The 13620-nt window shown below is 40.9% G+C and overlaps 1 protein-coding gene and 1 long non-coding RNA gene across 2 annotated transcripts; both read right to left on the bottom strand.

Moving 5' to 3' along the window:
• On the bottom strand, window positions 2674-8482 carry LOC109713242 (uncharacterized PE-PGRS family protein PE_PGRS54-like). The gene is made up of 3 exons (XM_020237241.1): window positions 8399-8482; window positions 3840-4621; window positions 2674-2827 (listed from the first exon to the last, which is right to left on the bottom strand). The coding sequence occupies exons 1-3, from the start codon at window positions 8480-8482 to the stop codon at window positions 2674-2676; spliced, it is 1020 nt and encodes a 339-aa protein (XP_020092830.1).
• Window positions 10578-13241, bottom strand: LOC109713451. Its single transcript, XR_002217104.1, has 5 exons — window positions 12454-13241; window positions 12106-12351; window positions 11971-12026; window positions 11752-11801; window positions 10578-10888 (listed from the first exon to the last, which is right to left on the bottom strand). It is a non-coding gene; the product is annotated as an uncharacterized LOC109713451 (long non-coding RNA).

Genomic DNA, 13620 nt, shown 5'->3' with positions numbered 1-13620 from the left:
CTAAATGAAATAAACGAAGCGGGTAGCGTGCTACCTATCTCTCTCAAAAAAAATAGAGAATAAGAGCTTTAAAATTACAAACCTTATGGATCACAAAGTCCCTTGTGTCATCATTGCCTTACATTACATAGCAAAAGTAGTGTGGAGACTAATTGTTTTAAAGTAGAAAGACAAAGTATCGAGAACGGAACAGATATATTGAAAAGGTAAGCAAACCTATGAGCCAGCAAGAAGGACCAAAATATTTGGTAAAATAAGAGGCCAAAGAATAGCACAACATAAAGACAACTAAAAGCAAAATACTCGTTAAGTATACAAAGCTCGATAACGAGAACGAAGACAAAAAAGAGAAAGTCAGTGAGAAAAAAGAAAAAAGAAACGAATTAGATCACATACATAGTCACAGAAAATCAACTAAGAATGAAAAAGAAAAGGTTCAAGAAACTAAACTTTTCGCAAGGCACGTATTAGGAGAGGCCTAATTGGAAGAAGGTTTTCTTTAAAATCTATAGCAATGAAAAAAAAGATTAGAGAATAAATGAGAAGACAAGGTGGCCAAAAGATTGTATGTATAAAGCCTAAAGCAACAGATTTGTTAAACAACCGACCGTCCCTAGAGCAAGTGGCAAAGGACTTGATGGTTGGTACCCGAGACCCAAGTTCGAATCCTAGTTGATTCATATTTCAAGCTAAGTTTATTTCTAAATGAAATAAACGAAGCGGGTAGCGTGCTGCCTATCTGTCAAAAAAAAAAAAAAAAAAGATTTGTTAAACATAAGAAGTTTAGAGGTGAGCTTTACAAAATCACATTCAAACAAAACAAAATTTATACAAATTAAACCCAGAAATTGCTATGAAATATATCATAGAGATTGTTCCAACGTTTTAGTCCTAATCGAAAGATATATAATTAGAAGAATCTTACAAAGACCAATCAGAAATTACTATAGAAAAAATTGCCAATCAACTAATCACTAAGCAATATAAGCAAATAAAGGCTCAAATAGCAACACTATTATTTGGGAGGCTGAAGAGCTCATACTTGTTATGGCGGTGCGCCACCAACAAATACATTCTATATACTTGTTATGGTATATAGAGATCTCCAAAAAAAATAAAATAGAAAAGACAAGAGAGGAAGAAGATAAATCAAAGAATCTGGTATGTTGTCATAGAAACAAAACTAAAAATAACTTTATTGAAGAAAATAACTCATCACCATATGCAACCTTCGGCGAGTGCTAATTAATTATGGCGACTCCCGGCTTCGTTAACCAAATAATCCCGGCCTATCTATTTATAACTAATTACATAGAATCCTAATCTGATTCGACTTCATCTTAACCATAATCTAAATAACCGAATATATGTTAACAATAACCGAATATAATAATAGATAATATCAAATAATCTAATCCTAATCTCATTAGCATTATCTTTAACACTCCCCCATAATGCTAATATTATTCACACCGATCTTCTCTTGGCAAAATATGAATTTCTCCAATGGTAGTGGCTTTGTGAAAATATCGGCCATCTGCTCCTCGGTTGCGTAGTGTATCAACTCGAACCCTTCTCGTACTTTTTCGATCACCAACTGAACCTGTCCAATCACTATTAAAACAACCAAAATAAAAATCGTTAGGGTTAGTATACCACAACCGGTGGTCTTTTGTTCCTTTCAAATCTCTCAATATCCTTTTTGCCTTCTATATCCACTTAAATCCAACAACTTCTTTATCTATAGGCAATTAATCAAACTCATAGATATTATTTTTCCTTAACGCTGCATTTTCTTTATTCATAGCCTTACACCAATCATTAGATTTTGCCGCCTTTTCGAAGTTTCGCGATTCTCCACATTGTGAATACATGCACTGTTCGTATATTTCACTAAGTGATCTTACTTTTCTTAGCGTCGTCTCTAGAGATGTTTCTGGTGAAATTCGCGGTGAAGCTTGTGGTGTTGTTTCCGTACTTGTCATACTTTCACCATTGTTTCTATTTTCGGTTGCAGTTTCATCTTCGAATATCAGAAGTGGATTATCCTGCACTTTTGCGCTCCAACCCCAAGCTTTTTGTTCATCAAATATAGCATCACGACTTATAATTAAAGAGTTAGTAGCATGATTATAAAATCGATAGGCTTTACTTCTTTCGCTATACCCAACAAAAATACACTTCTGACTATTATCATCCAATTTTTGCCTATTTTGTGATGGGATATGAACAAAAGAAACCGATCCAAAAATTTTAAAGTGTTTTACCTTCGGTTTCCAGCCAGTCCATGCTTCATAAGGTGCAATATTCTCCAGCGTGAAAGTTGGACTTCTATTGAGAATGTATGCTGCAGTAGATACCGCTTCTGCCCAAAAATTGTTCGGAAGATTTTTCGCTTTCAACATGCTTTTTGCCATCTCGACTAAACTTCAATTTTTGCGCTCTGTAATACCGTTCTGCTGAGGTGTGTAATTGATTGTCAACTGCCTGTGGATACCGTTAGCCTTACAAAAATTTTCAAACTTGTTAGAAATAAATCCCCCCCCTCGATCTGTACGGAGGGTCCTAATATAATAACTGGATTCGTTCTCAACCAAATTTTTAAATTTCTGAAAGACATCAAAAGCTTCGAATTTATTTTTGATAAAATAAACCCAAGTCATTCGGCTATAATCATCCACGAAAACTACAAAATAGTAATTGTTGCTGAACGACGGTGTCTGCATTTGGTCCACATACATCTGCATGTATCAATTCTAATGGTTCTTTGGCTCTCCAATTGCTTTTTCTCGGAAAAGAGTCCCTATGATGCTTTCCTAGCACATAACTTTCACATATAGAACCATTATTATGCACCAAAGGCAAAGCATCAACCACCATATTCTTTTTATATAATAGATTACGTCCCTTAAAACTCAAGTGACCATATCGTGTAAGGACTGAGATTTTTTTTACAGTGCAACTAAACTCTCTGTTGATGATGTTTATGTGTGTAATTTAATTACATAAGCACTCGTCAAGTTTCAGGAGAAAATGAGCTAAAACAGAGAAGTTACGCGATTATTAGTTTTCACTTAAGTGAATAGTAACTCCGGTTTTTCGGTGAAGCCACGGAGTAGAGTTGGCTTTCTACGTGTATCGGACTCCGTTCATAGCGATCCAATAGCTCGTTTCGACCAGTTCAGCTATTCTGGAACCAATGGCGTTGTCGGATTTTGAGTTTGACGCACGGATTTCGAGAAAATCCAAAAATACATGTTTTATATGTATTTAGGTGTTATTTTCTTATGTTGGAAAGAAGATTGGATTGTGTCGTGAATCCGTGGTTGATCGAGGTGAAGCGAAATCACAGCTTTGTTGTCTCCGTCGTGCTGAACGCGATGGCGCTGTCGGATCGAAAATCCGATGGACGGATTTTCGGGAAACGCGAAATGTTCGCTAAGGGGTCGAGAGTGGAAAATCGGGAAATTCGCAAAAGTCGTAATATTTTATATACGTTTCACGTGAGATCGCACGTGGAGGGGTATCCGTGCACTTTACTTGTGCTGTGAGAGTCTCGGAACGAAATATCGAGTTTGGAGGGACTTTTGCGCGATTTATCGCCTATTGTATTTAAAGGCTTCTAGGGTTTTCCGGGAAACCCTAACCCATGGTCCCCTCCTCTTCCTTAACCGCTCCCTCACGTTTCCCTGCACCTGCTGCGCACGCCCCCGGCCGCCGCCGACTGAGCCCCGGCCGGCCAGCCGCCGCCGGAGCCACCTTCTTTCTCTTTCTCTCTCTCTCTCTCTCTCTCTTCTCTCGGGTTGTGAGGAAGCCCGAGACTGCCGCCACCTCCAGACCCTCCGCCGGTGTCACCCCGTGCTCCGGCGAGCATCCCCGCCGACCGCCATCGTCGCCTAGCGCCGCCGCTGCCGCCCAGGCCGATTTCTGCCGCCTGGGACAAGGCTCGGCCGAGCCGAGTTCCAGCAGCAGCCCGTGCGCCGCCGCCGCCTGAGACGGCTCCCGCCGTCTTCCCCGGAGACCCGGCATCCCTCCTCGCCGACTGCCGCCGCCCCTGCGGGCTGCTGCCGCCGCTGCGGCCATCCTGCAGCCGCTCCAGGTCTGCTCGGTAGCTCCAACCTATGGGCGCCAGCCACCCTTTTCCCACCTTGTGGCCTCCGTCTCGACCTCCGGCACCCCCACCCCGTCGGAGAGGTCGCCCGGCTGCGTGCGCGCCGTGGGCGGCCCCGAGTGCCCCGGTCTCTGACCGACCAAGCTCGGTGGCCGCCGCCCGAGCCGCGGATTGCCGCGCCTCGCGGCTGGCGGCTCCTCCCTCCTCACCCTCCGACCTCGAGCGACCCTCGCCGTCGGCCCGAGGTGCCCCGGCCGCCGCCGGAAGTGGCGTGCCCACTGGACCTGAGCCGAACCTGGGCGGGCTGGTTGATTCTGCCGTCGCCCGCGCGCTCCCCTCGTCGCCACCTAAGGTGAGCACCTTGTTCCTTCCCTCCCCCACACTCAATCCTAGCCCGCGCGCGCGCCCGTGGCCCGGAAGCCGGCCGAGCAAGCTTGCTCCGGCCAAGCCCGAAATAGGGCTGTTTGTGGGTTGTTTACTGTTCCGAGCTGTCCCGAGCCTCTCCGACCTCTACGGAAGGGAGCACGATGATCCTGGCAAGTTGCTTGGTCATCGTGCTACCTTGGTTTCCGTCGGAAGGCCCCGTTCCACTGTTTTTGCGGTGTCGACCCCTGTGGAGCCTTTTTGGCTGTTCTTCTGTGTTTGTGCGTGCGTTTTCGGCGATCCGAGCTATTCCGATCCTGCCGGGTGGAGCACGGTGATCGCTGGTCAGTGTCGGATCACAGTGCTCACCTTACCTTGGATCAGCAGTGTCCGGTTACCCTGTTCGGGTGCGTTTTCCGTGGGCGCGTACTGTTCGCTGAACCTTCGGTTGCTTCCCGCCTGCGCTTCACAAGCGAGCCGTGTGTGCTTGGATCGTCAGCACCGGCCTCCGGTACACTCGAGACCTGCAGTACTGTCTCTGCGGACTTGAAAGTCCTCGGTTTGCGTGAACCGAGCCAGCTTGATCGCTCAAATTAGCATAAATGATAGGATTTTTATGTAATTAGAGGGACCTTTGTGAAATTGTGCCCCTAGGCCACTGTGGACAGTGTGTGTAGTGTGTTTGACCTCTGGACTGATTGTCCATGATCCGTAGCTTTTGCGAAATCGAAGAGTCGATTTCGGTGCTTTTTCGGCGAAATTCGCCGAAAGAATGCGTGTTTCGGTATTCGATTTCTTTCTGACGTGGTTGTGGTTGTCTTGTGTGTGGTCGCTGAGGCCTTGTTGGCTGGTCCACCTCATCACATTGTGGGTTGGGTGATGAGGGTGGCGACGTGGATTCCGGTGTCGAAATAGCCTACTTTCGGAACCGGCGGCATTCATACAAATTATCCACGATAATTGTCGTAAACGATAATTGTGTAGTGGTGTTATCTTGTGTTTGCTGCCAAAACATCCAAATTGGAATGTTTTGGGGCAGCAGGTGACTCGTAGTATGAGTCGGTGCGTTTCGAGACAATTCAGTGGTCCCGACGGAGTCCCAGTGTGGTTTTCGGGACTTCCGGCGAGTTATGGTAATCGGTATGGGGAAACCAATCTTCGTGAATTGTTTGTGGGGTGTGGATACTGTGGTTATTAGTTGTGGGTTAGATGCTAACCTGGTGGACCCTCTATAGGTCCGGTTGACATTCTTTTGCAGTTAGGAGACAGGCGCGACATTCATACAGGTGGGTACTTCGATCCGACGTTGGTACAGTGGTGCACGCTCGGTGATGGTTTCTTACCCTTGCTCTTTTGTTATTATCCATGCTTATGTTATATGTTGAGCTTTACACCTATATTGTTTACATTTCACCCACGTTGTTTGATTATACTCTACTCAGATGTTTCCATGCTTAGTATCATGTGTAGGAGTATAGTCTATCTGTATGTGATACCATGTTTCCTTGTTGCTCTACTTAGCTATTCTGTATACCCTGTTTCATATTTATAGTAGAGCGATTCTGTAATTATCTGTGAGATTAGCGATCTAGTCGGTCGATTCTAGTATTCAGTATTTGTGACCTATTCGGTGAGTTCCTCAACCTTTGTTGTCTGATGACCGTTGAGGTCGATATACCCTGAGGGGTGGGATTGTCGGTTAGTTGCCGACGGATGATTATACTTTATTCATATCCTACACTTGTGACATGATTGGTTGAGTTTCACATCCTATACTTGTGACGTGATTGGTCGAGTTTCATATCGTATACTTGTGACATGATTGGTCGAGTTTCACATCCTATACTTGTGACGTGATTGGTCGAGTTTCATATCCTATACTTGTGACATGATTGGTCGAGCTTCATATCCTAGTTGATCTGAGTGGTCAGTCCTTGTGGTTCATTGAGCAGTATTTGCATATGTTTGAGAGGATGTCGATGTTGTTCCATCCTAGTTGACCTGAGTGGTCGGTTCTTGTGCTTCCTTACAGTTGACGACCTATGCGGTCGATGGGCCCTAGGGGCAGGATTGTCGGCTGGTTGCCGACGGTTGATTATTGAGCATATCGCATTGATCGCCCGATACTCGTCGCATTTCACGAACACTGGCGGTCTGATCCACCGCAAAGAGTGTTCTTTTCCGGAAAAGTGGTTGAATGGTGACAACCCGTGAGCCCTAGAGAGGTTATATGCACTGGAGAGTAGTAGTGGCACTGGCTTGAGGTCTGCGGTGCTGACCAAGAGAGCATTGGTTTCAGATTGGGTACCTTTGGACTTCTTGACCGGTTGACGCATATGTCTATAGTAGCAGTCGTCGCATGCATACTTACAGTTCTTACTTTATAGTTGTTTTGCTGCTATAGTAGATATTCATGCATGCTTTCGGTTCCAGTTACAGTAGCGGTAGCTGTTATTCAGTCTAGTTCTTACTTTCTTTCAGTTTGTTGCTACTGTATTTAGTATATCTGCTCATTACCTTATACATCTCTTTTGTTTACTATTGTTCCTATTGTATTTCCACTAACCCGTGTTGTTGTATAGCTCTTCCTGATCCGGTGAGTACTCCTCGCCTTCTTCGGCTTGCGGTACCCACTGGGAGGGACATGTTTACATGTTCTCACCTCCCCCACCATTTTTCAGGTATCGCAGGCGATGTGTATTGGGACGAGACGCGAGATACGTACGTAGCGGTTGATAGATCTTGCGACCCAGGTTGTTCGGTTTAGCTCTTACCCTTTTTATTTTTGTTGATATATAGCTTAGAGTGTTTATATGGTTCAGTATTTTTATTACATTTGAAAATATGGGTTTTCATGAATGTAATAAACTGGTTTGTGAATTTTGTAAAATAAAAGGTTTTCTACCCCTCGTGATAGCGTTTTAAAAAGATAAAAGTTCCTGTGTCGAGAACAGTTTTCAAAAGATTTTCTGTGGATTTTGCATCTTAGTATTCCAAAACCTGTTTCTGTGGTTGAAAACATTTTAACTGATAGATGTGGATTTATTTTTAAATATTGAATGTAAAAATATGAATCTGTGGTGAATGGTGTATGAATGTATAACTATTGGTTATGTGTATGTTCATCTGGTTGTGGTTGTATCATGTTTGAACTCTTGTACTTGTGCGACGCCGTGCAAATATAGGGGAGACTCTGTCCGTGCGAACAGTGGATCTCCTGTATTTGTGGCGGATCTGGCATACCTTGGGGTCAGGTTTTCAAAAAAAAAAAAAATTTCAGACGCTTTTCCGCTATACTTTAAACTAAAAAGGGATCCCGGTGCGTGACATATCGATAGTGTCATAACCAATCATCATCTAGCACTACTTTCATTGCAACATGAACAAGAAAAACTTTATTTTCTGTCATCGGAACTTCAAAAAGCAAATTCTTTTTATCTTTATCTTCATAAATTGTGCACTTAGAATCTTCAAAAATAAGCGAATGACCTTCCTTCAAAAATTGACCCACACTAAAAAAATTGGAATTCAATCCTGGAACATATAAGACATTATTTACTTTTTGCATTCCAGAAATATTTATCGCAATTGTACCTCTTCCGTGCACGTCATAAACATAGCCGTCACCCATCGTCACGTGGCCTTTAACTGATTTGTCCAAATTAATAAAGTTCTCTTCTTTTTTTGTCATGTGACTGCTACAATCACTATCGACATACCAAATATTGTTAGCAGTTTTTTCTAATGAACGACATGCAAAAAGTATATTATCGTTTTCGTTCTTTTCATAAGCAAAATTTGTATTTTATTGTTTCTATCGACAAAAGCGCTCGATATGGCCAAATTTTTTACAATAATAGCATTGAATATTTTTTAGATTACGGGATTGATCGTTACCTCCATAGGTTCTCTGATTTTGATTACCAGATCTTTCATCGTTTCTATTGTTGAAATCACCTGATCTACCTCCACGGCCTCTGCCCTGGCCACGACCACGACCTCTACCATGGCCACCGTATGCTAAAGCTTGATAATTAGAAGAATCTGCACCGTCTTTTTCACCGCTTTTCGATTCACTTTGAAAGCCATGCTCAGAAAAATTTACTGTTCTATTTTTCATTCTTCATGTGCTAAAAGAGAACCAAGAAGTTCGCTACAAGATAAATTAGATAAATCTTTTGCCTCTTCTATAGCAGAAACAACATCACCATATTTTTTCGTTAAACTTCTTAAAATTTTTTCAACTACTGTTTGATCAGTAATCTGTTCACCATAGGTACGCTTCAAGATAACTAATTCCATAACTTTAGAATAAAAGGTATGAATATTTTCATTTTCTTGCATAAAAGAAGCTTTAAATCTTCTTTTAAAGTTTGAATTTTAACTCTAAATACCTTTTCGTTACCTTGGTATTTCTTCTGTAATATATCCCATGCTTCCTTCAATTTAGTAGCGCCGGCAATGTGGGAAAATATCGAATCGTCAACTAATTGTTGAATAAAGAGAAGCGCCTTTGCATCTTTTTTCAGATTCTCTCCGGTTGTTTCCTTGCATCCTTTTTCGACAAAATCCCATAAATCTTGGGATCACAGCAATGTCCACATCTTCATGCATCAAAAATCATAATTGTCCCCCTTGAATATCGGGAATCCTTGTGCAACTCCATTAGCGCTGTTAAACGCCATCAACTCCTTCTCCTCTCGAAATTCAGGTTCTGATACCACTTGTTACGGTGGTGGGCCACCAACAAATACGTTCTATATACTTGTTATGGTATATAGAGATCTCCACAAAAAATAAAATAGAAAAGACAAGAGAGGAAGAAGACAAATCAAAGAATCTGGTACATTGTCCTAGAAGCAAAACTAAAAATAACTTTATTGAAGAAAATAACTCATCACCATATGCAATCTTCGGCGAGCACTAATTAATTATGGCAACTCCCGGCTTCGTTAACCAAATAATCCCAGCCTATCTATTTATAACTAATTACATAGAATCCTAATCTAATTCGACTTCATCTTAACCATAATCTAAATAACCGAATATATCTTAATAATAACCGAATATAATAATAGATAATATCAAATAATCTAATCCTAATCTCATTAGCATTATCTTTAACAATACTCTCCTCTTTGATCCAGACCCCTATAGAAGATGAATAGCTACAGCAATTGCTATATAGCTATCCAAGCTAACTTATCTATTAAAACTAATTCTTTGTGTTAAAGAATGTAATAAAGCCAATCAGTAACAGGACCTAAAACTCAAGATCGTCTGTTCTGATACTATGTTAATTTGAAATAGCCGTTTATCTCAAAAATTCAGAGTATCAAAAAGTCAGTATTTTTTAAATATTTATATTCAGCATTTTGAATAATATTGAGTCAGATCACAATCCTCTCAGATTAAAGAGGTTTTGGAGTTCAATTTACATCTATCGTATCATATACGTCAATCACGCATTTCTCTTTAACTTTTACTCGATATCATCTTACTAAGTATCTTGTTAAGTATCTTAAGTAAGATTACATATCCTTAACTTAAGAAAAATGCTGTAAAATACAGAATGTATTAACTAAAGTTGCAGGTCAAAACTGACCGTCCCTAGAGCAAGTGGCAAAGGGCTTGGTGGTTGGTACCCGAGACCCAAGTTCGAATCCTAGTTGATTCACATTTTCAGCTAAGTTTATTTCTAAATGAAATAAACGAAGCGAGTAGCGTGCTACTTATCTCTCAAAAAAAAAAAATAAATTAATAAATAAAGTTGCAGGTCAAATGGGTACAAAGATGGACATAAGATTACATTGAAAACTTTTCATAGCAATAAAATAATAAGAACGAACACTAAAAAAAAAACAGTATGCTATAAATGACATGAACACCCATAAGTTAAACATCAGATGTTTAGAGATAAACCTTGTGAAATACACATTCAAAAGAAAAACAAAGTATAAAAAAATTAATACAATCCAGACCTAAGCCTTGCTACAAAGTATATCATACAGATTGTTCAAATATTTTAGTCCAAATCAAAAGATTTACAATGAGAATAATCAGGCAGAAATCAATCAGAAATTACTATGAACCAAATGGTGGATTAGCAAAACAATAAACAATAGAATTAAACAGCTAGAAAAACGGATTAATACTTGGTAGGCTATAGAACTCATATACCTCCATCTTTTCCAACCAAATCCTAACAAAAGATTAAGGCCTACAGCGGTTGATAGACAGTCATCCAGCTACCTTGTCATCTAATTTTTTCAGATAGAATTTATGAATAATTAAAGCACATACTACTCATATAAAGTCAACTATGCTTAGGGAAAAAAAAAGATTTGAGAAACTGAGCATTTCGTGAGGCACGCATTTCTCAAGGCTTAATCGGAAGAAGATTTTCCTTAAAATCTGCAGAAACAAAAGAGAGATCAGAGATTAAACCAAAAGAGAAGGTAGGAAATAAATTATATGTACAAAGCCTGAAGAAACAAATTTGTTAAACATAAGATGTTTAGAGGTAACTCTGTAAAGTCCACATTCAAAACAAAAGCAAAGTATACAATGTCTTATACAAATTAAACCTAGAAATTGCTATGATATATATATATATATATATATATATATATATATATATATATAAATTAATATAGAGAGAGAGGAGGAGAGAGGAGAGAGAGAGAGAAGAGAGAGAGAGAGATATGGCTACTGTGTTATTAGGAGTACAGCAGCCCTTGTGCTCCTAAATTATTAACCGCCCATCAAATTTGATGGGTGGTTAGGATGAAAGGGAGAAGAGAAATTGGAGATAAATTCAAAGAGAAGAGAAATTAAGAAATCCAATTTCTCTCTCATTACTCTTCTCCTTTCACCTAAGACTCACAAATTTGATAGATGGTTAAAATTAGGAGCATAAGGACTGTTGTGCTCTTTAATAGCACAGTAGCCATATTAGCTACGTATAATATATATTTTATTATACGTATATATATATATATATAAAAGAGATTTGTCCAATATTTTAGGCCTAATCAAAAGATATATAGTGAGAAAAATTTTATAAAGATTAACAGAAATTACTACGGAAAAAAAAGACCAATCAGCTAATCACTAAACAACATAATGGAAATTGTGTAGTTTAATTCATAAAAAAAGGATTGATAAACAGAAGCTATTTTACAATCGTTGCTTAAAATTGAAAAAATTAGGGGGGAGAAAAAAATATTGAACAGAGAAAAAGAATTATATGAATTTGTAGAATTATAGTTCAATACCTCGTGAACAAATTTGGGCAGACGATCTGAATTTGTAGAAGAAAAAGAACCTAATTAATCAAACACAAAGAATTATACAAGCCAAAAACTGGAGTGATATTCAATTAGGAAACCAAGATGGAAATACTCTTCAAAAGGGGATTAGGTTTTATATTAGATCAACAAAATAACCAAGTGAACCACAAAGCTTTGCCCACATATACTATCAAACCAACTAACCATTTATTCAGTAAAATGAAAACCAAGATGCTCCGCATACTTCATTATCAGCAGCCCTGGCATGAAAAGGTAAAACAATCAGTATAGGGCATACCAAAATAAAAAAGAATTTCAGCTCAAAACCAAACTCATCACTTAATCTCGCAACGGAGCGACATGCGGCATTCTCCTCTGTCTCATCGACAGTAGAGCGAGGAATGCCCCAGCAATGGATTGCCTCCATAACAGTCTCTCCTTTAGGGACCTCGACTTCAACGTAGATGCTAAGCAACCCCTCATTTTCAATCGGAATTTCGTACACAGGCGCTGCCACAGAGAATCGCTAGCAGACAATGCACAAGAAATCTCGGAAACAAATTTGCACAACTACGGCTGCCATGACTGCATCGCGAAATAGCAAAGCAAGAAAAATGGGAAAAAAATTAAACACACACAAAATCAAATACCAGACCGAATAAATAGGAGAAAAATTTGACAGAATACCTTAAGAGCCACAGACGTGCAAACCCGCACAAAATCAAACACACCAACATGCAGGAGAAAACGTAAAAGAGTAACTATAGGAGGGCAAAAAAAAAGAGGGGGGAAGGAAATCACGAAGCATCCGAATGCTTGTTTTTACCTATCGATCAGCTGCAACGCTCAAAAGCACCACAGGGCAAGAACGACAGAGCAACAGCGTTCAAAAAACAGGGGGTTCAAAATCAGGGGGAATTAGAAATGTGCAGACAACCAGCCCTTTTAGTATTTATAATAACCAGAGAGAGGAAAAGGAAGCAGATCACAGTAAGAGAGGAGAAATCAGGGAGAGAGAGCACAGAGGAACAAAGATGAGCAGCCACATGGAAGCCCCACAGGAAACCACACACAGGAGGGAGAGAGAGACACAGAGAGCACGCAAGCGCCATGCCCTACGGGAGGCGGGCTGCGATCACGGAGGACAACAAGATAGGGGGAAAAAAAAAAGCTGTGATATATACCTTGCATTAATGCTAATTAATGCCTGCTGACCACAAACCACAGGGAGGAGCCACGCCGGACTGTACAGCCGAACACGTGCGGCGGAGGAAAAGACGCAGCCCACACCACCAACAGCACAACGCCACCACCCCGATTGTATGGAAAGTCGGACGGGATAGGGCTGACGGGCGACAGAAGTAAAGGAGGCGCAATACCGCACGGCGTCGCGGCTGCGCAGAGAGGACGAAGGGAAAGCGAGGGGGGGAACGCCGTGCCGTACGGGGAGACGGCTGCGTTCCCGAGGGAGGACAGCGACCACCGCAGCGAAGGCGGAGAGGACGACAAAGTTAGAGTGGACCATCCCAACGAAGACAAAGAGGAAGAAAGGAGAGCGTGGGTGGGAGGGAGCGTCGGGCGGGAGGGAGGGCTCGAGGTGGGCGCAGCGCCGTAGACGAGAGCGCGGAGAGCGCGAAATGCGGGGAGGGCTCCATTAGGGTTGCCCTTTCATAAGTTTTTATTGATAATAATAACAATAAAGATTAAATCAAGAGATTTAAAATTTTGATTGTAAAAAAAAAAGGAACCGAAATAAAAATGGCAAAAAACTTAGGGACCAATGTGCAATTAATTTTAGGTTCATTCTTATTGCGATGAAATCAAGAGATTTAGAAACTTTATTGCAAAAGAAAG

The sequence above is a fragment of the Ananas comosus genome, linkage group 7 (assembly GCF_001540865.1).
Source record: "Ananas comosus cultivar F153 linkage group 7, ASM154086v1, whole genome shotgun sequence".
Lineage (NCBI taxonomy): Eukaryota > Viridiplantae > Streptophyta > Magnoliopsida > Poales > Bromeliaceae > Ananas > Ananas comosus.
This window is presented reverse-complemented; position numbering and strand designations above follow the sequence as displayed.

What these genes read in the sequence shown, in the direction of transcription:
- LOC109713242 (XM_020237241.1), bottom strand. Translation starts at nt 8,482, where the DNA reads ATGGTAGAGGTCGTGGTCGTGGCCAGGGCAGAGGCCGTGGAGGTAGAT. An exon ending in TAGAAACGATGAAAGATCTG is followed by an intron (nt 4,622 to 8,398) that starts GTAATCAAAATC and finishes TCCCTTCCGTAG; the next exon opens with AGGTCGGAGAGGCTCGGGAC. An exon ending in CGGGGTGACACCGGCGGAGG is followed by an intron (nt 2,828 to 3,839) that starts GTCTGGAGGTGG and finishes TATATGTGAAAG; the next exon opens with TTATGTGCTAGGAAAGCATC.